The 26,206-nt window shown below is 39.0% G+C and overlaps 2 protein-coding genes and 1 pseudogene across 4 annotated transcripts; all 3 read right to left on the bottom strand.

Moving 5' to 3' along the window:
* Nucleotides 1-4,408: 4,408 nt before the first annotated feature.
* On the bottom strand, nucleotides 4,409-7,726 carry LOC148726733 (tyrosine-protein kinase receptor Tie-1-like). 2 transcript variants are annotated; one of them, XM_088727987.1, is made up of 7 exons: nucleotides 7,420-7,726; nucleotides 7,116-7,237; nucleotides 6,673-6,743; nucleotides 5,970-6,010; nucleotides 5,614-5,710; nucleotides 5,249-5,348; nucleotides 4,411-4,834 (listed from the first exon to the last, which is right to left on the bottom strand). In XM_088727987.1, exons 2-7 carry the CDS (start codon nucleotides 7,182-7,184, stop codon nucleotides 4,769-4,771), a joined length of 444 nt encoding a protein of 147 aa, XP_088584113.1. In that variant the 5' UTR covers nucleotides 7,185-7,237; nucleotides 7,420-7,726; the 3' UTR covers nucleotides 4,411-4,768. The 2 variants fall into 2 exon arrangements, with proteins under 2 accessions (XP_088584114.1, XP_088584113.1); XM_088727988.1 differs by lacking the exon at nucleotides 7,420-7,726 and having other exon boundaries at nucleotides 4,409-4,834; nucleotides 7,116-7,161.
* Nucleotides 7,484-25,281, bottom strand: LOC148726731 (cell adhesion molecule DSCAM-like; annotated as a pseudogene). The gene is made up of 12 exons (XR_015989605.1): nucleotides 25,148-25,281; nucleotides 23,789-23,909; nucleotides 20,421-20,777; nucleotides 14,025-14,279; nucleotides 11,299-11,565; nucleotides 10,384-10,677; nucleotides 9,929-10,257; nucleotides 9,241-9,354; nucleotides 9,125-9,143; nucleotides 8,707-8,734; nucleotides 7,887-7,919; nucleotides 7,484-7,610 (listed from the first exon to the last, which is right to left on the bottom strand). The product of XR_015989605.1 is annotated as a cell adhesion molecule DSCAM-like (transcript).
* Nucleotides 15,479-18,518, bottom strand: LOC148726732 (uncharacterized). Its single transcript, XM_088727999.1, has 2 exons — nucleotides 18,354-18,518; nucleotides 15,479-16,031 (listed from the first exon to the last, which is right to left on the bottom strand). The coding sequence occupies exons 1-2, from the start codon at nucleotides 18,415-18,417 to the stop codon at nucleotides 15,712-15,714; spliced, it is 384 nt and encodes a 127-aa protein (XP_088584125.1). The 5' UTR covers nucleotides 18,418-18,518; the 3' UTR covers nucleotides 15,479-15,711.
* Nucleotides 25,282-26,206: the final 925 nt, after the last annotated feature.

Below are 26,206 nucleotides of genomic sequence, written 5' to 3'. Positions count from 1 at the left end.
TATTAGTGTAAGATTATTAAAGGATTAGGCTCAGTGTGGCACCCATGCTGACCAAATTATAATAATAATAATAATGATAATAATAATAATTTAATATTTATATTAAGCAAATTAACATGTGGATATGATCAAATGCGCATCACAAAACTTTTCGGGGGACTTTGGCCGGACTGCATCAGCAGTTTACAAACAATCGAAGGAAACTTATTTGAAGATGCTCCCTCCCCCAATTCCCAGTAAACAGGCCAGACCACATCACAGTAATCTCGTGAGTGGGTTCTTTAACGTCCCCTGCCTAACCAAATTAACTGATTACTAGATCCAGGAGACAGGACCTACGGTTTATTCGTCCTTATCCGAGAAGACTAGCATGTCTATCCATTTCTTGATATTATAGAAAAGTAGCGTATTCCGCACAGTTATTTTAAGACCCTGAGTGTTGGTCCAGCAGGGGCTCGAACCATCGACCTCGACCTCCCGCACACCAGTCCAGCGCTCTAACCAATTGAGCTAATCGGGAGGTGGTTATTTAACCGGGAGGTAATTATTTCACTGTTCAATTGAGACAAGCACCTTCCCATCAATCTGGAAACTTGGCAAAGTATGCGCTTTATTTAAGACAGGTCAAGAAAACGGACTCCAACAACTACAGACCGATAACTGTTCTCCCAACCATCAGCAAGATTCTTCAACGAGCCGTGCACCAGAAACTTTACACTTTTCTATCAGACCCTAAACTACTTCACTCCAAATCAGTTTGGTTTCCGTTCCAAGCTTTCAACTGAAACTGCCCTTGCCCATTTCACTGACAATATACTTCATTGTCTAAATAACGGCTGTTTTACGGGAGCAGTTTTCCTTGACCTCTCCAAAGCGTTCGATACCGTAGACCATATGCTTCTTGTTAAAAAACTCAAGGCTATTGGTGCTGGTTGTTAAGTCGTGGAGTGGTTTGTCTCATACCTCAATAATCGGCACCAAGTAACATCTATTGAAGGCTACCAGTCCCCTCTTTGTGAAGTTCATGTTGGAGTACCTCAAGGTAGCATCCTCGGCCCTCTACTATTGCTTATCTACATTAACGATCTTCCAAACCTCTTAGAACACTGTCAAGTAGTTATGTCTGCAGACGACACTGTGATATACTCAAGTGGAAAACGCTGCCAAGATATTCAATACCATCTAAATGCCGACCTTGCCAATTTAGTTCAATAGTTTGACAGTAACTATCTGACACTGAACACTAAAAAATCGAAATTTTTATTGTTTGGTAGCCATAGCAGATTGCAAACCTGCCAAGGTATCAAGCTTGAAATAGATAACAAAGAACTTGAAAATACGGATTCAATGAAATATCTCGGTGTAGTCATCCACAAGAACATGACATGGCACGAGCACATCGAGTCATTAATCACCAAAATAAACAAAGAATCGGTTTACTAAAACGAGTCAAGCATCTGTTACCATTAGAAACGCGAATTTCATTGTACAATTCCTTAATAAGTCCACTTTTGACTGTGCCGACATCGTTTGGGAAGACAAGAATAACACCACTATCGTGGAAGATTTGCAAATACTAAAAAATAAAGTTGCAAAAGTTATCGTTGATTTTCCGAATCACGCCTCATCCACCGGCGCTCTAAATTCTCTAAACTGGCCAACACTGCTCCAACGGCGTCTTGTACACAGATACATTGCCACCCTTAAGTACATTCACGGCCTTGTGGATTGTAGTTTTAATATTTTAAGGAATTCTGACTTCCATAGATGTAGTACAAGAAGAACGAACGATTTCCGCCTCCCTCGTGTAAAAACGAACTATGGGAAATAGAGACTTTTATATATGGGCGCAGAAGATTGGAATCTCTGAGACACTTCTATTTAAAGAAATTGACTCCTTTCTCATTTTTAAGCATAGAGTGAAATATCATGTATTTAGTTAAGTTAGCGTTGAGATCTGATTCTATCATGTTCACACACCCTGTATACTACTTAGTTTTTATGTTTGTAATTTGTTTTCTATTTCTATAACTTTATTTTAGTAAATGGCTTGAACCCGGGGGTAACATGTGAAGGTGTAGTCTGATCGTCCGGGTGAGTGTAGTCCTGAAAAGGACTGTTGTCGGTGGTAGTGACTGACGTTTCGACAACCTGCGCGGAAGTCATCATCAGAGACAAGTGAATGATTTTTGTGAGTGGAATGTTCTTATTCCAGCTCGTATGAAATGATGGGTTGGTTTTGCCGTGATGTTATTGGCTGTAAGACTCAAGTGACGTAAGTCGGTCGTGATTGGTCTGTTTCGATCTGTCGGTAAAGTTAGGTCATTCTTTTTCGGTCGTTTGTGATGTTTATGTCGTGAATGAGTCGTTTGTATGGAGCGGGTAGTTGTTGACATCTGTTTAGGGGAGTCTGTTCTAAGTTAGTAAACCAGCTTTCCAGAGTCAGTCGTCGAAAATAGTCAGTGCTGTAGGTTAGGCATTGCGCAGAGTCCCAGTGAATGTTGTGGTTGGTAAGTCGATGGTGTTCAGCAATGTTATTGCTGACATAACCTTTCCTCGTCGCCCGTCTGTGTTCAGTCAGTCTTGTTGTGAGGTTTCTGCCAGTCTCACCGATGTAGGAGGCTTGGCAGTCGGAGCAATTGATCTTATAAATCGTTCCCTCTCTGTTCCTCGGTTCGTCTTTGTCTTTAAAGTTGGTTAGTAACTGACGTAGTATGGTGATGGGTTTTGTGGGCGACGCGGATATTGAAGGGTAGTAAGATGCGCGAGATGTTTTCAGACATGCCTTTTATGTCATTTCAGACATGCCTTTTAGCAGCAGCACCTCGACATTTCAGCCAAAACTTTAGCTCGTCATTTTTTAAGTTCTTCGGACTTCCTTCCCAAACGAGAAGCACCAGTAATATCGCTTTCACTTAGAATTACTTGATCGTTTGACGACTCCATTGTTTCGTAGTTTAAGAATCACGGCCCTGGTAGCCTCGTTTCCGTGTAAACTTTTCCTTGGTAACCGTTCCTTCTCTGAGGTTTTGAGAGTCGTACATGTTATGCGCAGAAAAGGTTGCCCAGTGTAAAACAAGGGAATCACCTTAATTTCCATGATGCATAACTATATAACTACTTCTCATCCAATGCAAAATCCTCAAAAGGTGGAAGAAATGAATAATATGTTATATCAGGGCTGAGTTGTTTAAAAAGTCGAGTTTACCCTGTGAACTAAGCATTATTTTGATTCAGACCCTGGTCTTGAAGCCTTATTGTAAACAAATAAAAAGATACATTAATATCTGATTTTGTGTTTGTTGAAAAAAACAGAAAGTACTTTATTGAAAGGTTAGATAATGAAGAAATTAAAGGGAAACTGCGATAAACCAGCAGGGACAAACAAAATATTTTCTTGCAGAGAGATCTGAGCACCTAGTGAGGTGAATGTGTACGACGAAATAATTAAAAAAAATGGACTTCTGACCATTTGGAATTAAAGCGAACGACTAGCCCCTTCCTAGATTTAAATGAGGCCGATGACACCTTGGAGGAAAGATACAGTTTACGATGTTAGTGGCTTCTCTTGCCAAAAGAAGACGGCAACAAGGCTGGATCAACGCTATTAATGGAAACTATTCTCGTGGTTCAATTGCATTTTTTTTATTGATTGTTTGTTTACTGTAGCTGGATTGTGTCGGTGACTCAGGTCTCCGCGCACACTTTGTAGGAAACTAACACGACTATCATTCGAAGAACGACCCAAACTGATTCAATAGCCTAGCGACTTTTTTTAGTAGAGAAAATAAAAAGGACTGGTTGCATTTACTTTGGGTCCGTTTACATGGACATTGTGGACCCGCCTGTCCATAAATTGTCTTAGTATCTTGAACACGTTTATGTCATAGGTAGGGTAGCCAGCGTAGGTGGGGTGCCCGGTCTGCCGTGTTGGGTAATCTTCTCAGCCGGTACGGGGTCCCAGTTTGCCACGTAAACGACTCAGGGTGGGGTATCCCTTCTGGCTGGCATCGTGTCCATACCTCATTTGCACGCACGACAACAACCTCTAGAAATTCTACCTCAGGATCCTGGGGTGATAAGATTGTATGTAAACGAGGGTTATTTTTCCACGACAGGGAGGCAGGCTTAGGGTCCCCCACCTCCATGTAAAGAGGCCCTTAATGGTAACTCATTCCAGGATTTAACACTGACTGGGGCGAATGATTTTTTGTTTTTTAACTACCGTCCTCATTTAGGTTCAAAGTCATAAACATTTCATTATGAGTACTGTGCAGTAAGAATGGATATCAGATTCTTACTGCAATATATTTTAAATACATTGAATAAATTAGATACGGGATGCAGCGAGAGTTAGAAGGCTGGAGTACATACAGGATTGGTAAGTTTTGGAAGACGGTGGCTTCAAGTCATAAACAATAATCAGCATTAAAGAATATGCTTTGCTGTCTTTATTTTTATTTTAAAGTCCTCTCCTTTGACACGAACTTTCACAAAAAACGAACTAACCAAAAAAAGTAGATAAATAAAAAGATTGGAATCTGGCTCGAGAGGGACTCCGTTATCATTAAGAAGGTTTAGAAAGAGTTCGATCAGAATTGGATTCTTTGCCATATCATCTGATGGATCCATAGGTGAGACTTTAATTCAATCAGCCTCATCCTAACCAGTTTATATTTCGAACCAATTGCGAATATGATACCACTCATGGTTGCTATAAAAAATCTGCATTCGTCAAGAAGCGAGGAGTTCACGACTTCGTAAATGTCTACACGCTTAAGTCCTCGACGTTTGCATACAACTGCTTGTCGTACATTTTCATGTTGATCAGCCTCTGTAGAGAGAAAAGGAAACAATATTATTTCTCATTAATTAGAGGGATATATCGAAGCCGGCGGCTATTCTCACCTCTAACAGTGGTCTGAATGTAAACATATAACTACATACGCTTTCATCCTAACATGGAGAAAGTCTCATCTGAGATTTAAACTACGAAGTACTATCTTTTTTGTTTCATTGGACGAATGATGTCATTCACTTCATGCTCCACGGCTCAGTATGTATAAATCCATACCATGGAAGTGCTTTCTCAATTTTTATTCGCTCATTATGATGTACAGAAGAAACTCGATCGTTTGCAGCACTCTCGACGGTTTTTTTGATTCATTGCAACTCGTGAACAAAAGTCGATCTTGCACACTTTCCACGGAATAATCTCTATTTTGGTTACGATTGTCTAAAGTCTCACCTTGTGTTGGGTTTCCATCTCCTTAAGCTGGTTTCTCAATTGAGTAAATGTTGGTCTAGCATCCGGATCATTTTGCCAGCATCTTTTCATGATCTGGTACCTGGAAGATATGAGGTGGAAGACGTTCAACAGACAAACATACAGAGAAACAAATTTTTTTCCCCTCAAAAATATTTTAATTTTGATATCAGTTTATGGGATACATAAACTGATATCAATCATATCACCGCTTAACAATCACTGGGCGAATTATTTCTTCCAATGAGCCTAACGACAAAACAAAGTTAACTGACACTTGCCTTTGTATATTATCAATTATATAATCAAGAGAAACTTGAAGGTAAGAAACAGTATGAAAAGCTTACAATATGTCGTCCAAGTGCCGTGGTCTAGGCATTCTGTAGTCCTGCTGAAGTAGCTTGGCAATTTTCCTGCCATCCATCTGTGGATATGGTGAACCACCTGAAAATGATGCAAATACTCCACTGTTTGTAATTAACAGAAAGTAAGGTAGATTTCAAATGAGTCCTGTTTGGATAAGTGAAATTGTCGAATAACAACAACAAAGTTTGAAAAAATTTAACTTTGAAGTGCCAGCAATTTAAGAATGTTGTTTTAGCTTGAGTATTTTTTTAACATTAATCATCAAAGTAAATGATCATAATTTATCATTGATACGTTTCTCTGCTTCTCAATATATATTTTGTGAATGACTCGTTACCTATTGTGAAAATATCATAAAGAAGAACTCCATAGCTCCATCTAAAAGATAATGGGATAATTAGAAAATAAACGTCAGCAGTGCTCTCAGAAACAAATTAATTAGGGGGGATAAGTTTCAAGAGAAACTGTGGTGCAGCGTCGGTGGGAGTAAAAAGGTAGTTTGGGTTTTATCAAAGGTTATGAAAGCTAACGTGTCGAGGGTCAGCCATTTTGTCAGAGTGAATGACAGCAAACAAGTTCAAACAATTCGAACAAATCATAAGGGAAATCTGAAAAACGCTGAAAGGTCAATCAACGACAGACTTGCAAATATCCAGTGACGGCAGCAATACTCTTAAAAGCCTGATACTTTGGGAAACAGGTGTGGATGCTACTGTTCACATTGGTTGGTCCAGGCCACTAGTCAGACTAATTTAATGAAGGTCCTGAGGTCGAATACGTGCCGATATCTGTCGCTGCCGGACTACAATTAAAATCGGCTTGTTCGTTTTAGACAACTTTATTCGCGGGTCTACACTACCAACAACACCGCTTTCACCACTCACGTTCTTACAGACTCAACTTATCTCATCTCACACACGGGTACGCGACCCCTAACAAAGAGCTGGCCCGTCATTCGTAACATAGCAACGCGGCAAGGAATGAAAGTTCAGGAAGCGGGATGGACAGTAGCACACAAAATAAGTAAGGCCTGTACTTACACGTCACTTTTGGTGGTATACGTGCCATACATGAACGTCTCATGAGCTGTCCACTTTACTGGAAGGCGACCCTAAGGATTTAAAATTTACCTCATAAAATATTTTTATTTAACATACCAACAACATAGCGTATCAAAAAAAGGAAATGCGAAAAATTTCAAGGTTAACTGAAGTCATGCCAAAACTGCATAGTTACCGCATTACTTATTATCATTCAAACGCCAACATGAACAACAGAAGTTTAAATAAGAAATTCAACTGAAGTCATGGCAAAATTATACCATCACCTCATGAAATATTTTCATTCACATACTAACATGCCTTGAAGAAAAAGAGATTCCATGAAAATAAAATTTCAACTTCAGCTGGAGTCGTAGCAAAACTCTACAACTACGAATTGTAGCTTTGAAATATTTAAGGTTGGCCGTAGTGTTTCAAATTACCTTTGTCTTTCTTTCATAGATATTTTCTTGTTGCACATCTCTGGCCATTCCAAATCCGTTACTTTGCATGTTTCGTTTTCCCCGACCAACACATTACGGGCTGCGAGGTCTCGATGGATGATCTAGTCTCAGGGAATATTAATAAGGATTCCTACATCATGATTAACACAAGTGAAACCAGTCGTACAAATACTGGGTTTCTTCTCTTTCAAAGATCAAACTATTCCATAACAAACTAGGAAATTTCCCACTGCGTACGCTAATACTGGACCAAGTGCTCTGATGTTTCTGTAATAATACTCACACATTTTGAGGACAAGTAGCTCATTCCATCGGCGATTTGCCAAGCAAACTTTATCAGCTGCTGTGACGTCAGATTTGTTTCTGGTCTGATATCCGGGTCCTTGAAGTAAGTGTCATTCAATCCACGGCTCTTCCTCAGGTAACCCAGCAGATCTCCAAAAGAAACGTACTAGATCAACACCAGTAGGGGCTCTGAAAAAGAAGCAAGTGGTTCTACTGAGAAAGAAGTTTCATAAAATGTTTCAAATAAAAGTAATTATCTTTCAAAAAAGGAGAAAAATCTGCCATCTACCGAACAGGAGGTAACAATACATAGTATCATTCAGTTTAACTCATTTGTGTTGTATAATAACCATAAATATCATCGACAGTTAGCGAGAACAACTCTCCAGTTTCTGTTACACATCCCAGAAGTTTTATGACGTGTGGATGTGGTTTTAGTTGCTTCATCGTTTCAAGTTCTCTTACCAAGGCTCTCCTGTCTGAGTCTGAGGCGTCCTCCTAAGATAAAAAGTCGTCAGGTATATCATTTACTATGTCAATCAAAAATTAAAGACACTTTGCTCATCAAAATCTCGTAAAAGTGCGTCAGCCATTCTTGGTTATCCAGGTAGCAATGTTGAGTAAAATCTAGAAAAGAATGAAAAGCCTCTAAACCTTGTCAATTGTTGCCGTCCAAAATGTTATTTTCAAATTTGACATAAAAGTAAGGGAAAATGCGACTTTAACTTTTCGACAAATGGTGGTCAGTCGCTATCATTTATCACACTGAACAACGATTACAGCTTTTCAGAACTTTCCCTCGCGTAAGGGTAAATATTTACTTTTGAGCATTTTAATGGCTATAGTCGTCATCCCAGGCCTTCCGCGAAGTTCAGCAGCTGTTCCTTTTGCAACCTGACCGAAAGCGCCTTTACCAATGATTTTTTCTATTTTCACGTGATCTCGTGATACTTCCCAGGAGCGTGTCGATGGATGAAGTGGTGCGTAATCAGCAACTTGGCTAGCAGTTTGTGTTTGACTTTCATCTATGGTTGTTTCTTTTATATTCATATACTCTACAGGAAGCTGGGCAAAGTCACCTGGATCAGGACAGCCTAATTCCAGGTCTTTTAACTCCATATCTTCCTGAGAAATGTAGGATATATCATTTTAACATTTCATACTTACATGCACGTGGACATTACTGACAACGATAACTTTGGCTCCATGTAAAGAACCTGGCTAAGGTCATTTCTTCCTATCACTGCTTATATTATTCAATTGCTTTCAGCGTCAGAACACTCACCCTGTATGCACTTTCATCTTTATACGCCCTTAGATAAAATTATAGGGAAAATTTAAGAAGACGGTTCACTTTGAATCATTTTGCTTCTCAACCTTCATATCTACAAGGTAACTGATAGCCAGGTCAAAAGTTCTTTTTTAAACTTTTTTCAGACTTCATTCTTTTTCAGCTGATTGCTGCGTTGTTTCCTAACATATTTTCCTTGTGATGCAACCCGAAATTTGCTCAGTGACACGTTTAGTTACATTTATTGTCTTCAGTAATGCTCCTCCAAAAGTCACCTCTGTCACTCAAAGCTCAGACAATTTTTCTTCACAAATTTTCATTGGGTCTAATGGACAGCTATTCCTCCTAGTAATGATAGGATTGTTTTTTTTTTCTTTTTTTAGTTAAATCTAGTTAAAAGAAGAGTTCTTACTTCGGTTTTCCTCCAGCGGCTAAGAAACAAAATACGTTGAGAGAACTATGATTAGTTACTAGAAGGTATTATCAGACCGAAAAATAAAAGCAAAACTGAAGAATAACGATATTTACCTTTCTTATGTAACCAGACAATATAAGTGAATAACACAAGGATTAGAAATACAAGCACTCCAATTATGGCTATAAGCATGACGCAGTGGCATGAGCACTTGCATTCTTCTAAAACTAAAGAAAAGTAGGAATTAAAGTTATACCTTTTAAGGGAACGCCCCATTACCCAACTTATAGAAAGTAGAAATTGCGACATAAAGGGCTCAAACACGTGATGATGATTGTATTAATAAATGTTTCCCGAGTTTTCTCTTCCCTGAACCGTGGACGGAAAAAGAGACTGTTGAAGTCTGAATAATATTAAATACCGTTACTCATTGGCTATTCAAAGTGGACTATTTTAAGGAATGGACTCAGCGATTTCTAAGCGAACAATTCAAGGGGTGTTGCGGGAGGGGGGAGTCATAAGTCCCTGTGCCCAATTGGATCACGGCCTTTCTTAAGCTTTTGGGTCCACAGTGCATACGTACTATATATTCTTCATCGTATAAACGCCTCATGCTTTCACGATTATACATCAAGCAGACCCAGAGAACTGTGGGTTAGATTGATGTATTTCTCCGATGCTTCATGCTCCACTCCACTGGGGAACCTAACGGCAGCGCCAGATGCGAAACTTACAACATCATAATGCTGAGTTCAAAACGTAAAGTTAGAATCAAAATCTCTAACCTTATGTCGTTCTTACCTTTCTTGTTGTTGTTTTGTAGATCTATCACTTTTACTCTTTTGATCATCGTTTCTTCTTTTAATCTTTCACCAAGCTCATTTGTGGCAGTGATTACAAATTCATATACCTTGCCCCTTTTCAACTTGACTGTGACCTCTTTGATTAATATGTCCGGATTTTCCCTACGACTGTCCACTTTCCTAATTTCCCATTAGTCACTATTCTTTGGTACACAGTATACTGTATAATTACTTTTCCATAGTCTTCTGGCTCCTTCCACTTCAAGGCGATTGCGTGATCTGTTGTTTCACTGGGGAGGTCATACATTTTCACTTCTACCGGGGGACCTTGATCAATAAAGAAAAAAGCCGAATATAATGTCTGCAAAGTTACGCTGACCGAATATCTGAAACTAGAATCTCCTTATCAGTAGCGTAAGGAAATGAACACATATCGTTATTGTGATTGCTTACCTTCAAACTTTGTCTTAAGCGTAGCTACGACAGGATCTCCTTCAAACACAGTATTTCTTGCAAACACTTTCACCGCGTAGTTTATATCTCTTTCCAAACCCCCGAAAGTATATCTTGCTGTACCAGGATCAGTAATATTAATATTGTTTATTTCTGTGTCACCTTTTAGCATGACTACTTGGTATCCTGTGATAGGACTCCCTCCTTCATTAGCTGGTGCGGTCCACCTTACTGTTAGTGAATTAGCCTGAATACCTTCATCTGATAATCCCATGATTGGCGGGCCTGGTCTATCTATTGTTTCATAATCATATTAAAAAATGGCGAGTAAATTAGTAGAGAACGTGCGGTAAATTCAGTGATAAAATATTCTGCTCACTTGATAAAACTCAGAGCTGAGAAAGTGTACACGGTGTAAGTTACACGAGGTTTTTGATAATACCTTTTGTTTGAAACAGACAAGTTTTACTTGCATTTGGCCTTCCTATTCAAGTACAGCCAAGGAAATCGCATTTTACCGAAGAGCTTAAGTGAGCGAAGAAATATATCTGAGTGCGCGTGGCTCGTCTGTCTTGATCTCAACTGTCAGCGGCCGGCGCGGTCACTGGGAAGTTTCTTTGCCATCATATCGTCCTCTTAATAGTTAGGCTTTTTCTGCACTTCTGTCAGACTAAATTCGTATAGAGACTATAATTTTTCTAAAAAGAACGTTGGAATTTCCTCTTGCCCTTGTCTCGCATTTAAGGAGATGCGAAATTACATTTCTGAGGATGTCAATATTAGTTCAAACAAATACAGCATTCAAAGAGTCATATAGAAATATGTTTTTTTTTGCAATTTCGAGTTTTCTTTCTTAGAAATGCTTTTGGAGATTACGTGGTGCCACTTAACGGTGAATCTCCGAGTGAAACTTACTTATCTGTGTTATCTTTACAACTCGCTCATCAGAGGGACTCAATCCATTGACAGCATTGCACTTGTAATCACCAAAATCTTGATCACCCATCAGTTTTAAGTGTACTTCGGTTTCTCGTGCTCTTTCTTTGTTTATTTCACTTCCATCAGGTTTGTACCAGGTAAGTGTGGGTGTTGGAACACCGTTTGAAAAACACTTCATGGTCACTGTCTGACCAATACCAGACTTACTAGATGACGTGGTTAGATTTCGTATAGTTGGCGGGTCTTTGAAGTCAAAAAGAAGTAATTGAATTGAATCGAACTGCACCACCAATAAGTAGAAAGATTACTTACGCCTACAGTCTCAAGAGGTTTTATCTCAGGAAGAAAATGAATTTGGAATTATCCAATAGACCTTATTCCAAAATGGCCGCCAACCGGTATAAGCTGGGGCGAGTGGCACCAAAACGAGGTCATAACGGCCAAGTTTGTTTGTCCTGTAAACAAAATTCCGCAAAACTTCTGTGTTCTGAATTGCACGAAAAAGGTTTATCGGGAGGAAGACTTAAAGATATCCTTCCTCAAATTTCAGAAAAATAAAGACCTATAAGCTGCATGGATTCGAGCTGTTCGAAGAGATGTGGGTGTATCGGTGTATACCAATATTCAATAGGCTATCGGTTTGAAACAACTTTATTCCGTTTGGTGGCAGAAGCGTAGCGTGTAATTGAAGCAATGATTAATCGATATGTATCGGATAGTTCGAAATCTGAAAGATAATATACAACTGTCTATTTACGATCTCCAGATAATAGAAAGATGGCTTTCAGTTGTAGTCGTATCACAGTCGCTTCTGTGACAATTAGCCAGTAATTTTCGTTTGTTACATGTTATGTGCGTGTAATTATGAAAATTATAATCAATGACGATACAGTGGGTCACCACCTCAGGATATGTTCGCACACGAGGGTTTGCTCGAGACACTTCAAGGATTCAGATATTCAGAGCACACTCGGTGGCAGAAGAACACTTCATCCTACCGCTGTTCCTTCCATTTTTTCGTGGAAGAAAGATTCTCCAAAGAGGTGAAAACCACCAAAACTCCGGTATGTAGTCTCTAAAGCGGGGCCTCAAGTTGCCAACGAAGAACTCGAGGTAAATAGTACAATCTTAAATGTTGACAAGGTTGCCGACGAAAAGCTCGAAGTAAATAATGTAATACTAGCCTAAACGTTGACGAGGTATACGAAGTCCTTGCGGTCGAATGTACTTTTCAAGAGTGTAAACCTTCGCAAGAAGAAAGCGTCTCTGAAATAAAAAGACAAGTTGTGTGGGAATTCGCAGTCAAACGGTGAAGCTTCCGTTTCGTGTAGATCATCGCGGGATCTGGATCGACAATATTTTGATCTAACCTTCTGCTTACATATTCCTATAACCTGAAATAAAAGAATCCAAATCATAACTCTGCATAACGCACACGGCAAACGATCCTAAACATTCAATACGTCTTACCTTTTTACTAGCTGGGCTTTAGTTGACAGACCTTTGCACGAGTCGCCGCCACAGCGCAACCAAAACTGCAATTCGGAGTTCTTCAGTGTTGAGGGTTTTCTTCCAGCAAGCGAACTTCCCGGAATATCTTCTTCGGTTAGTAAACGGGGTCCATATAAAGCATTTGCCACATTTTCTCTTCCTGACCGGAAAGGTACGTTACCAAATGATGCGTTTGATGATAACTTCTCAGTCAAAACTGTAAAATTTCTTAGGTTTGCCCTTATGACCTCGTTTTCGCGCCACTTGCCCCAGCTTTTACAAGTTGGCGGCCATTTTGGAATAAGGTCTATTTCGGCTCAGTTATTTGAATGGATTCCTGACTGGTTCCCCTCCTCGGCTGCCATGTTGCATCGGGGGAATTTCATGCCGCTCAAAAGATTCTCAAAGCATCTAAAAGAGCTACATCCTCAGCATTGAATTTCTGTTGGATGACGGTTTCATAATTCTGGCGACAATCCAGTGTTTCATAACAAAGTCTTATAACAGGTGCATTTTCTGTATATGCTATAAAGGTTGTATATATTTGTTGTCAGCTGGCATGCGTTAAGTTAAGAAAACTAAGATCATTATTATGCTACTGATAATAATGATACTGTTTATAATAATAGTCATAGAAGACACACAGGGCTTGCACTGTATCTCGGAGAGCTCCATACAATTCTTTATAATAAAGTTATAAGGAATTGTATGGAGCTTTTCTAGCATTAGTCGAGACGCGGCGGGTGTTGTCATGTATGACACGCGTAAGGATCATACATGAAAACACCCGCCACGCAACGACTAACGATAAAAAAGCTCCATACAATTCCTTATAATAAAATTATAAGGAATTGTATGAAGCTCTCCGGGATACTTGCAGTGCAAGCCCTGTGTGTCATCCGCGGCGGATGATGATAATAATGTTGATAATAAGAAATTTTAACATAGAGAGGACCCTCAAAGCCTTCCTCTGAACGTTGGAGACATTTTAAATTCAACTCGGCTAGTTTCTTCGGTTTCATTATCATAGATTTCCAAAAAGCAGGGAACAAACTTCACGCTCCGTATGAAATTGCAATCGAAGGCTTTGAAACGCCTTTTCATCAGAGCAGCTGTTGATTATATTATGACATAGGTAGTAATAACAATGTTAACAGTAATGATAATTATGAACGGTTATACATGATAAAAATGGGATTCATATAACTTACGGTAAACATTGAGTGTTGTACGATTGGTTATGATGCCAACCGTGTTATTTGCTCTACATAAATACCATCCATCATCTGTTCTTCTTATGCTTTTGAAGAACAGAAATACTGCTCTTTTTCTCGAACCTATCACTATTCCGTCTTTGATCCATGCAACATCTGGCTCTGGAATCCCTGATGCTGTGCAGCTGATATTAACAAAGGATCCCTCGCGGTAACTTCCTTGTAATGATGACAGGTTTATCTTTGGTGGCTCTGCAAGAATAAACAAGAACCAACGAGTAAAGTGAGGCTGATTTGCATATGACCTTTGGGACTGTTTTAAACGTGAGTTTATTATAATAGATGTCTTTGCAGTTTAAAGTAAGTTTTCCAAAATTTTAACTTTTATTTAAAAATCTTAAATCAAAAATCTTATCCTTGTATCTTAATTCCTCCAGTTCTCTATCTTGGTCCACCATAAGTGGCGCGTCCAGGTTTAAAAGAGTTTGGCTATTTTGTCAAAAATGCAATGCGAACCGCTGAACTGCTGTCAAGACCCATTTAAGGGCCTTTAAAATGATCCGGTGTGATATATTTACAAATCAAAATATGTATCATCTTTGAGCTTTATTCTTGTAGTTTAATTTCGTAAAGTTTCTTTCTTGCCCCGCCATAAGCAACGCGTCCAGCTTGAAAAGACTTCGGGCTAAAAAATGTAAAACAAATGTAAATAATATATGTTGACCTCTATTTTACCTCTGCGAAAAAGACGCGAAGTACTTTATTTCAACGGGTCGCCATTCAGACTTAAACGTAACAAGAAATTCATATTTTCCAAGAGCCAAGAGATAAAAGTACCATCTGCTAGCACAAAAAATATGAAGGCTAGATTGCATCGCTATGGTGTACGAAGTTGCCGAAGTTGCATAATTTTCCATTGCTTCACGAGGGGTGGGGGGAGGGTGGGGAGGGAGAACGGCCATACAGGCGTGTTTCGAACTTTTCGATTTTTGGGAAAAAAAAGCGCGATAAAACTTTTTGATATAATTTTCGAAAAAGGTTAATTAAAAGAGTCCTTTAGAAAAAACAAAATGAATTACGAAATTTTGCAACTGTGGTCAAATACTCGATATTTCTGGTGAATGGTTCTTAAAAGATACAGCTTCAGGTCCGGGGAAGTTTCTGGTCCCTTGCCTTCTCTGTCAGCGAATGGAGTTTCAGCCACTGTTTTTTGTGCTCTTTGAGTAGCATGTCCCATCCCCTTTTCGAGCTTCTTCAAAACACAGCCCTGGTACGTTTTCAAGGGCATCTTTAGTTTCTTGTCAACCTGCCTTCTTGTTTTTCAAATATTAACTGAAAGCTCTCAGTGCTAACTATTTCTTTCTTGTTATTGCTTTTCCGCTCTTAGGTGGACATGCCAAAAAACACAGTTTTAAATATGTGTTCAGTTAATAACAGTCTTGAACAGAGATTTAGGGTTCCCCAATAATAATACAATATTGTCTAGTATAGAAAAATACAGGATTGTTGTTCCCAAAAGAGAAGATGAGATAAGATACGAAGAAGAAGATAAGAAATGGAGCACAAGTGGAGAGACAAAAAGACAAAACTGCTGTCATTGATCGCAGTCTAGCTGAGCTAAATGGTCAATTTTGCAGTAAACTCAAATACCTCAAAGCTTGAATACATACCCATCAAAAACCAGTTAAATAGCACTAGAATCACTTGGTACAAGCTCACATTGAAAAAAGGCAAAATTGTCTTGAGAAGATACATTATCGATGACCATAGTAGCTCTTCCTTCCAACTTCACTCTTCCCATATAAGCAGACGGTGTATTAGGGGAATAGGTCACACTTCCATTCTGTTTGGCGAGCAAGGGTACATATGTATTCTGAACAGCTACACTGAGAACAATCGTTGTCGGTTGATCGTAAGGTTTATAGTCCCATACTAGTTTAGCAGTGTGACCTTTCTTAACATAGCTTGGATCATCCGGTTTCGCAATAAAGCGAACATAGCCGTCTAGATCAATAAACGAAAGACACGAAGGTCGCAAAAAGGAAAACAAAAGCTTATGATACTCGTAGAATTCATATAAAATGTATGTCACTTAATACAGAATTACGTTGTTATTTCAAAGAAAACTTTACAGAAAACTTCGGAATATTTGGTTAACGATTAGTAAGCGGCGACACCCGGCTTTTTTGAAAAGAAAAGGGAAGATAAAACACCTGTTACAACTATACCATCAGTTTTTCGCCCAACTATTCTATAGCATGCTAGTTTTGAATTGTAGACCTAACCCTGAATATTTGCTTCGGTTGGAGGCAATTGCGTTGAAAACCTCTCGGCGAACTGGACCTTGTATCTTGGGATTCATTTTCATAGGTCGTGTCGACCGAGATGTAGTTGGACGATGTCAATTGGATAATTTTCATACAGGCAGTTGAAATCGGGATTAAATAGAGGATGGACCGAAATCGTAAATTTCACCTTAATCTTCAGGATGAAAACTGTGTAATGATGGGTAATGATATTTGAATAAGATTTAAAAAATTGAAAGTCGATGTAATGTAGGGGAAACAGCATTTTACAATAGCAATCTGAGACCCTTCCCTTTCGTCGAAGTGCACTTGCAACGGATAGAAGTTATTGTGTGCATAGACATATAAGTATCATCGGTTTTCTCCTCCGTCTTGCTGATAAGCCGTAGTTTTGAAGAGGATAAATAGAAAAATGCTGGGATTACTATAGTTTGAAGCTATTTTTACATCGGCGACAAGGGCGGTGCCTATTAAAGACAATGAACTTTAGTCACTCAGTCGTATTTATCTTATTGTCTTTTACTCTAACCGCCTCCCGGTTAGCTCAATGGATAGAGCGCTGGACTGTTGTGTGGGAGGTCGAGGATTCGAGGCCCGGCCGGACCAACACTCAGGGTCTTAAAATAATTGAGAAGAATTTGCTACCTTTCTATAACATCAAAAAATGGTTAGATATTCTAGTCTTCTCGGATAGGGACGAACAAATGGAGGTCCCGTCTCCTGCAGGGTTGGGGTAAGAGACGTTTGTTTCCCACACACGAGATTACTGTGTGATGGATGTCCTCCCTTGGGATGGGATGGGTGGGAGGGTGGACTAGCACGAATGGTTCGTAAGTTCACTTCTAGTCCTTCCCTACTGCAAAAATTAATGCAGTGAAAAGGGAGTAAATTAAAAACTCTTTTATCGCTGTAAGCCGTTTAGCGACTGCAACCCTACCTACTCCAAATAATCAGCCCCACTGAGTCAGGGAAATGTATCTATCGAATATTTACAGCAAGGGCTATGTTCATAAAGAGAAAACTGAACTCTTCCATTTCTACGTCAGATGACCCTAGAAGTGATCAATAGATATGATAAATAATGAGGTGCCGATCTAAATTGACGTCGCTCTGATTGGAGAGTATTAATTGAAGATCTGTAATATGACCGACAAAACGCAAGCTGGGTGCTTTCAGTTTTAAACATAACGATTTTTCTTCCTCCGCAGAAATTTCTATACTCAGTTTACAAATTTGTTTGCGTAGAGCAAAGTGACAAAGACCGAATATCACTTGACGTTGAAATTGTAAATTTAGCAGAGAGCTTAAAATATTCGTCCAAAAACAAACATGTCTGAAAATTGGCACTGAATCAGCCAAATGGAATTCTCAAAAATGACTTGACGCAACTGAATACTGGTTAAAAATAACAATGAACTTACTCTATCCCCTGCAGTTCAATTTTTTTGCGGATTTTAATGTTAGAGTACCATAAATATTTTTCGAGGTTAGCTGGCTTCATCACTATGTTCCGAGGCTAGCTGGCTACATCGTTATGTTAAGTATTGAAATGAAGTCTATTCTGACCTGATTTATCCGTTCTCATCCCAGGGAATCGACGGATAATTCTGCTATGCATTCTTCACAAGACATTTCTGTTCGAAACCAAATTGGATTGTGGTGAAAAATTAAACATGGCAGAACGAGGAAATCAGGAAAACAAGAAAAGCTGACAGGAAACTCCTCCGCATTGACTTTGTTCGAATTGAAAGTGAAACAATCGACCTCAGCTATCTTGTCACACTGCCACTTCCAAAGTTGCTATGGAAATATACTGAATATGAATGTATGGTATGATACGGAGGTTTTACAACGCCGTAAGTCTCATTCTTACGTTTTACTGTCCGACAAAACATGGTTTTGGTTGAAAACCCAAAATGCACATTCCGAGCAATAATTTCCGCCTTTCGCTATCATTTCTGGTTCAAAGGATCCCGTCCTCTGTCGTATTTATTAAAGCAAAACAACTAACCTTACTTACCTGCTAGAGGAGCGATCACGATAGCAGTCACAAAGCAATTGAGGATTACCTGAACCTTATGCATCACTGACAGTTCGGATAGTTTTTCATACGACCTTGATGTCTAGTTTGCAGCTTGATTAAAACACGGATCTTTTAAGCTAATCCCAAATATGTGATGTGACCCCTTACCAACTGGTCGCAAGCTCAATTTCAATAGTCACGCTTGTTTACGAGGTGCCTCAATCAATTTCAAACATACTGTAAGTATGTGACGACTACATTTCATCATCTTCTGATGTTGAGAGTTTCTTCAACTAGACGTGTAGACTTTTTGAACACAAATAGTGGTTGAGCAGGATAACCAAGCTTTGATAAAATTAGAAAGCTGTAGCTAATATTATAACTGTTCTGAACAACAGCTGTATGACGTTAGCCATTTTTTTGACTTGGGAAATAAGCCTAGATATACAGAGCTATTTTCAAAGGCAGAGTGCGATGTTAGAGAAAGGCTCATGACTCTCTCTGCATGTGTTTCAATGACAAACGTTTCGGTTACATTCAAGAACAGAGCAGAGGACCAGGAATTATTAGGCAGGAAATTCGCGTCAATAAGACTAGAAAATAAATTGAACAAATCAGTGAGTAAATAGGTATACAATTAAAGAGTGGCAGTTTTTATATGAATTACGGTACCTCAAGCCTATTAAAACAATATCTGTATTCTCGGGTGAAGGAAAAAAATTTTCAAGATGTTCAAGTCTCAGTTACCCCGCCGTTCAGTTTGCCAGACACTAGGGAAAGGCTGGATCTACCGATGTCTGACAGATGAATTCATAGATGACACCAATGATAAGGATCTCACTGGAATTTATCATAAGTACGTATAATACTGAGCTCCTTGGAAAGCGTTTTTACGTTTAGTGGCCAACAAGCTAAGGCGAAGTCGTCTGTTCAGCAGCCTTCGTAGAGAGAACAACAAGTATATGTTTTGTTTCATTAGTCAGGTGCAGTAGGTATCATACATGAGACCAGTAGCTATCCTTTAAAACTTCACAAAAGTTGTGGCTAAAAGTAGGTGCACCCACCTTTACATGAAACGCGGTCGCCTGCCAATAGTGTGTGTGCGTGTGTGTGTGTGTGTGTGTGCGAAATAACCTTAATTATAATTCTGAATGAAATACCACCTAGCTTCTATACCAAGGTCCCATTTCAAATTGATAAAGAGACCAAGGTGACCAATGATTTATCTCTCCTGCACTGATTGGGCATTAACATTATTTTGTGTCTTGACCAAACTTAAATGAAAATAGGCTGATAGTTTCTAAAGAAACTGTTTGGGGCTGCTTCGGTGGGGGTAACGAAATAATTTGAATATATCAACAAAGTTGAAATGGTAAATTGGCCACCGTTACGATTATAAAGACTGACGTTTCGAGCGTTAGCTCTTCGTCGGAGCGAATAGAGGAATTGTGGGTTGTGTGTGCTTTTAAAGGCAGGAAAAGGAGCTACATGATTGGTGGGAACATGGCAGCGAGAAAAACATGAATAAATTAGTGGAATGAAAAACGTTCGCTGATACCTGTGGGATTTAGACTGCCGGTTTGAAAGGTGAGCACACACAACCCACAATTCCTCTATTCGCTCCGACGAAGGTCTAACGCTCGAAACGTCAGCTTTTATAATGGTAACGGTGGCCAATTTACCATTTCAACTTTGTTGATATATTCAAATTAAATGAACATAGTAAAGGACTTTGGTGCATTTGGAACCAGTTACATTTTAGGTAAGCACATGAGCTCCATACCAGAATATTTTTCTATTTTTTTCTTTGGGTGGGGGGTTGTTTCCTTGTTTGTTTTTCTCTTTTTAACGCGTACCACTTTCTCAGCCAATAAGATATGAAACTAAACCCAATCACTAAGTGATCACCTACCTTTAGTGCACTTTTGGTAGTTTGCCAGTTTTCACGTTAACTGGCCCCTTGGGTCATTCTCCTCTACTTTGTTAAGCTTTTGTGATTACTTTGGTCTTCATAGAAAGACACGGTATAAAAAATATCTCTCACACTACAGTAGCCTCACTTACCCAGAACGATTAGCAGTACATTGTCGACGGGAATGGGATCCCCATCATTTTCAGATAGAAGTCTGCATGAGTAATACCCTTCGTCTCTTACACGGGTTAAATTTAGCAAGAAAGTGATCTGGCCGGGACTTGTTCCATTCCATACTGCACTGATACGTCCAGTGTATGGCTGCGATATCTTGACTTTCATGGTATAGAATACAGAAATCATTATTTCGCTTGAGCCATCATTCTTAACCTTCCATAGTTGTGCCTCATTAAGATTTCCCCGGAAGGTCCAAGTAAAGTTAACAGATGAACCAGCAACTCCAGTCACATGTTTACTTCTATAGTTTGATGTCAATTGCACCTGACATACTGTTTAACATAAAAAAAAACGCAAGTCAAAATGTTCTTTTTTTTATTATTTTACCCCTAAAAGTTATCACCAGCACCTACAATGAAAATTGCACCTGTAACACCTATTTCAGAGTAGTCGTGCATTGTGATTATATGTACTCTCCCGGAATCCCGGCACTGAAAAATGATCAACTCAAGAAGATGTTGTTGCCCATCGTGGCTGGTTGGAAAAATGAGAGTTTAGTCAATCATCGCAAGATGAAGCGAGGGACTTCATGGCGAGCGAGGGCGAAAGTCGGTTTACGTGTAACTATTCATAGCACCTTTATTTGTTGTTACAGGTATGTTTTGGCGCTCTGTCATCGATATCTTTCGACCTTCATCATAATTCCGACTTCTCATTCATAGGAAAGATCGGCAAGGACGAAAAGAACAACAATCATGGAAGAAGGATCCCACGCAAGATTTTAAATCTAATGCGGTCCTACCCTAGGTGAAGTGTGTTTCAGAGGCTCTTTGCCGCTGCGTACGACAACAAAGATTGCTTACTGTCTTTAACCGGACACAACTTTCAGGTCACATTTGATGCGACCTAAAAATCCCTTTGAGTTTCGTTGCAAAACGGGATGCCGCCGTTTAATAGATTCCGTTCGAATATGGTAAAGTAAGCATCTGAGATACAGCGAAAGGCACCGTATCGAGAGAATTAAAAGACATGAGAGAAAGATCATATTTAAACAATACACTATACTTAATGTTAAATAACCGGGTTCTTAAAGCACGAGAAAAGTTTCTAAATCTCTACAAAACTCTACAACTCTACAAAAACTCTACAAAAACATCAAACTCTGGCAGCTCTCATGTTGATGTGATTAATCCTAACTTATTGATGGATGTATTCACTTCGTACAGTGAAGTTAAGAATATCCTCTGCAACTTGGACATTAATAAAGCAACTGAAGCAGACGGCATTCCTGCGAGGATATTGAGGGAATGTGCAGAGGAGCTATCTTACCCATTGGTTCTACTGTTTAACTTGTCGTTCAGGTGTGGGAGAGTTCCTTCTTCATGGAAAAGAGCTAATGTCACTCCTGTGTTTAAATCAGATGCTAAAGATGTGGTAGAGAATTATCGATCTATATCCCTGTTATCGATTCCAAGTAAATGCCAAGAGAAGATTGTATATAATGCCATATATTCTCATGTGGCCCCTTACCTGACAGATTGGCAACATGGTTTCATAAGGGGTCGCTCGTGTGCTACCCAGTTGGTATTAACACACCATCAGTGGACAAAGGCCTTGGATGATGGACTACAGGTGGATGTCGTGTTCTTAGATTTTTCTAAGGCATTTGACAGAGTATCACATGATATACTTCTTCTGAAGTTGTGTAATTTCGGCATCTCTGGTAGCCTACTAAGATGGTGCGAGGATTACTTGACCCACAGAGAGCAAAGGGTTGTTATTGAAGGACAGAGTTCTACCTGGTCTGTTATCCCATCTGGTGTACCACAGGGCTCCCTACCAGGGCCATTATTTTTTGTAATTTTCATTAGTGATTTGCCGGATGTGGTTATGCCTGGAAACACAATCGCACTGTACGCAGATGATTGTAAAACATCAAGACTGATAAACTGTACATCAGACCAACATGATTTTCAATCTGACCTGAATAATCTACACATCTGGAGTCAGCGAAATCTAATGGATTTTAATGTAAAGAAATGCAAATTGATGCGTATCACGAAAAAAAGTATGCCCTTTCGTTCTGACCTTAAGCTGAATGAGAGCTCTCTGGAAGAAACATCTGAATTCTGTGATCTTGGATTAGTTACTAGTAACAAGTTGTCCTGGAATGCTCATGTTGATAAGATATCAAGCAAGGCTAACAAGATTCTTGGCCTTATTAAAAGGACATGCAAAGGTCTGAAAGATGTTAACATGTTAAGAAGGTTGTACTGTGCTTTGGTAAGGTCCCAATTGGAATACTGTTCTATTGTCTGGTCACCCTTCACGGCTAGAAACATTAATAAATTGGAAAGGATTCAGCGAAGAGCCACCAAGTTTATTCTAAAAACTGATGATGATTACAACACTCGTAAAGAAAAACTGAACCTGTTATCCCTAGAGGACAGACGCTTCTTTTTTGACGTACTATTTTTTTATAGAGTTCTTAATGGGTATATTAATATAGATATATCCTCTTATATCCAATTTTATTCACATTCGGAAAGATACTCGTTGAGGGGTAAGGACGATCTTAAATTAAAAAAGAACTACGCGAGGACTGATACTTTTAGGTTTTGCTATTTTAATAGGATTGTCCACATGTGGAATGGGCTGCCACTATCGGTCCGTCAGGCTCCAAGTGTTTCTTGTTTTAAAAGGGATGTAAGGGATTATTTGACTGCAAGATTTGATTGATTTTAGTTTGGATTTGTTTTTTTGTTAAAGGTGGTCTGCCGTGCATGGGGATTTATCTCTTTTGCGGACCATCCTTATGGCACCTTTCTTTTTACTCTTTTGTATTATTATCTATTAATGTAAGTAAGTAAGTAAGTAAATAAGTTATATGTGTCATTAAATTGTAATAAATAAAAAAAATAAAAAATAAAATCATGAGCCAGGGGCGAGTGGTTTACAAACACATTTGAATCCAGGTGAACACAACCGTGACGATGAGAACCGAGCGGAAGAAAAATCTAGGAACAGCCGATAATAATTAATTCGATCTTATGATATTTGAATTGCAAATGATCCATCGATTTCATGCCGTCATCTTTTCAGACTGCCGTCTCTAGCATTGCAATAAAAATTGATTTACCGTATGAGAAACTGTGACAAGGGTAAGAGACCTTTTTACACTGTCCTGAGTCATTCGTAGTTATACTCTTATGGTGGTTAAAATCTTGGTTAGGGTAAGAAAATGTACACTCTGAGAAGAAATTTCCGCCTTTCTCTATCATGTCAGGTTTAAGAGATCCGGTGGTCTAGAATCATTTTACGCATAAAAAAAATGCTCACTTACCTGCTAGATGAGTGATCATAACTGCGGTCACAATGTAGCTAAGGACTCTTTGCACATATACCTTGGGCATGACTTGATTGTAGTGTTCTGGTACGACCACAGTGCCAAATGTAAGGTTTAGCTTAAGAGATGCACGTATAAAGGTGAGCAGTAAGATTTTCTAAATAATGATTTGACCCTCTGCTGAGGGGGCAAGTGCTGAAATTTTAATCGGTCACGCTTGTTCAAAAAGGAGCGCTTGTGAAAGAAAACAGTCAATTTCAGTCTCCATGAATTTAATAAAAAAAAAGGTTGTAATAAACACACAACGTTAACACGCCAAATAATATTCTTTGATGAAAATGGTTTCTTCAAATAATAGAAGACGATTTTCGATGCTTAAATTATCCAAGTTTATTTGAGTTAAACACTCCTTGATTAAATGGCTAAATTGCAGCTAATTTTAGACTTCTCTGTTGTGCGACTGTCAGATTGTCTTCATACCAATCTGATGTGGCGTGAGATAAGAGTTTGAAACGGAGTTCCTCTCAGAGTCCTTCGAACCCAGACGAACTAAAGTTCCAATCACGAAACTAAATAAAAGTTTAAGTCAAGGTAAATTAACAAGTCCCTGTTAAAGAATGACACAGCATGGCTACAATCATTGTTTTTATGAGTGAATATTTAACTTGGCAACAATTTCAGATGATAGTGCGATATTTGTAAAAACTGGCGTTTAGAATAAGACATTGAAAATTAAGATACTTTGGCCAAAGACTGAACTCTTTAAAACAAATAGTATAAGTTCAATGCAGCAAATGACCATGGCCGGTGATGAGGGGGGTGAACTATGTGATATATAACACTATTAACTAACCAAACTGGTTAGTCTCCTCAGCACTGATCATGCGTTGGTACCCTTTTGATTCTTAGAAATATAGTATACACAGAAAAATTGACCAACCAAGTTGTCCGGGACTTAAAAAGTGCTTAGTTAGCAGAGTTAAAGATTGGCGGACATGATCATGATAGATGTTTGAGCTTGATGTCGGGTTATTTGGAATGTACTCATATGTTGCTAACTAAGAAATGTACCATGTTGGACCAATTTGGAACCCCAAGCCATCATGTTGGTTAAAGAATCATGACACACCTGCCAAGGGCCAAAACAGCTGTATGTGGCTGCGACCGATTGGCCCTTCAGGTAGTGCAGACGAACAATCACTTGGATTATCACCACTTTATGTTGCGCTTAAATACCACTTATCATAGATTTTTATTGTCATCTCCACTGTCACTTTCAATCGGAATCAATGATATCTCGTCGATTTATCTCGTGATCTTATATTAAAGACAAAGGAAGGCAACAGCGGTACTTACCAACAACAGACGATTTTGCTGGGTCTATAATGGGACTCAAATGGAGGAACATGGGTTGAATCAGCCAACCAAACAGTCTGCTATCTTGTGCTTTGATTGAGCTTAGAGTAAACGTCACTTGACCTGGGTTAGTCTCGCTGTTCCAGCTGCCTTTGAAGCGACCTACATACGCTTGATTTATTGACATGACAACATCACTTGTTATCCCTATGAGTTGATCATTGCCGTCAATCCTGGTTTGGATAAGGGAATTCATGAAACCAAAAACAATGTTAAAAAAGCCGTCATTTGCGAAGAAGGTCCATGTAAAGTTAAATGAAGAACCATGAGATGCTGTCACTGTACGTCCTCCATAAGGGGAAGTGAACGAAAGGCCACCTGAGTGAAAACATAACCAGAAACGTGAATTCGAACGGCTTAATATTACGCATGGTCACATGTGAAATAGTAAGGATTTGGAAACTTGTAGAGGCGAAATCACTAAATGTCTAAAATATGAGCGTTACTATTTCCTCTAATAAATCAATCCAGGAGTTCGAAATAAAATTATAGAGAGAGCCCAGATATTCAGGGGAAATAGATTAGAGATTTTTTAATACCAATTCAGTAACAGAATTATAGTTACTGTAACAATAAATGAACTTTTCAGACTTAAAATCAAAGTTGATGGTACCCATAGTTACTTCGGTGAAGCTGACTTCATTACTCCTAACCATATATTACCAATGCGCTTTAGCATCCTGTCGGATGATATTGTTATCAATTGATACAAATCATATTCTGCGTTTAGCCTTGCCCATTTGGAATTGTTCTTTGCCATAAAACCACATGCTGTACACTTCGGATGAAATTTTCATCATTCTATCATATTTTCATGCCTTGCTAAATCTGCAAGTGGGAACTCGATTATGATTTTATAATAACCCGGGTCTGTAATATCGTATACGAGGCTCATTCTTTCGATTTAACTGGTTTTAATCGTCGAAATTAACGTGAAACGTACTTACAGAGATACTCTTATAAAACCCAGCCAGCACCAACTGATCACGGTTTAACCGT

Source organism: Stylophora pistillata, chromosome 7, assembly GCF_964205215.1.
Source record: "Stylophora pistillata chromosome 7, jaStyPist1.2, whole genome shotgun sequence".
In the NCBI taxonomy this organism is placed as follows: Eukaryota; Metazoa; Cnidaria; class Anthozoa; order Scleractinia; family Pocilloporidae; genus Stylophora; species Stylophora pistillata.
The sequence above is the reverse complement of the archived record's forward strand: the minus strand, read 5'-3'. Positions and strand labels throughout refer to the sequence as shown.

Bases quoted from the DNA above. Each gene is read 5' to 3' on its own strand.
- LOC148726733 (XM_088727987.1), bottom strand. From the start codon at position 7,184: ATGCAAAGTAACGGATTTGGAATGGCCAGAGATGTGCAACAAGAAAAT. The intron at 6,744-7,115 runs GTAATTTGAAAC...TTAAATCCTTAG, and splicing joins TCTATGAAAGAAAGACAAAG to GGTCGCCTTCCAGTAAAGTG. The intron at 6,011-6,672 runs GTAAGTACAGGC...ATTATCTTTTAG, and splicing joins TATACCACCAAAAGTGACGT to ATGGAGCTATGGAGTTCTTC.
- LOC148726732 (XM_088727999.1), bottom strand. From the start codon at position 18,417: ATGCATAAGGTTCAGGTAATCCTCAATTGCTTTGTGACTGCTATCGTG. The intron at 16,032-18,353 runs GTAAGTAAGGTT...TTATTGATCTAG, and splicing joins CGTGATCGCTCCTCTAGCAG to ACGGCTATGTTCGCTTTATT.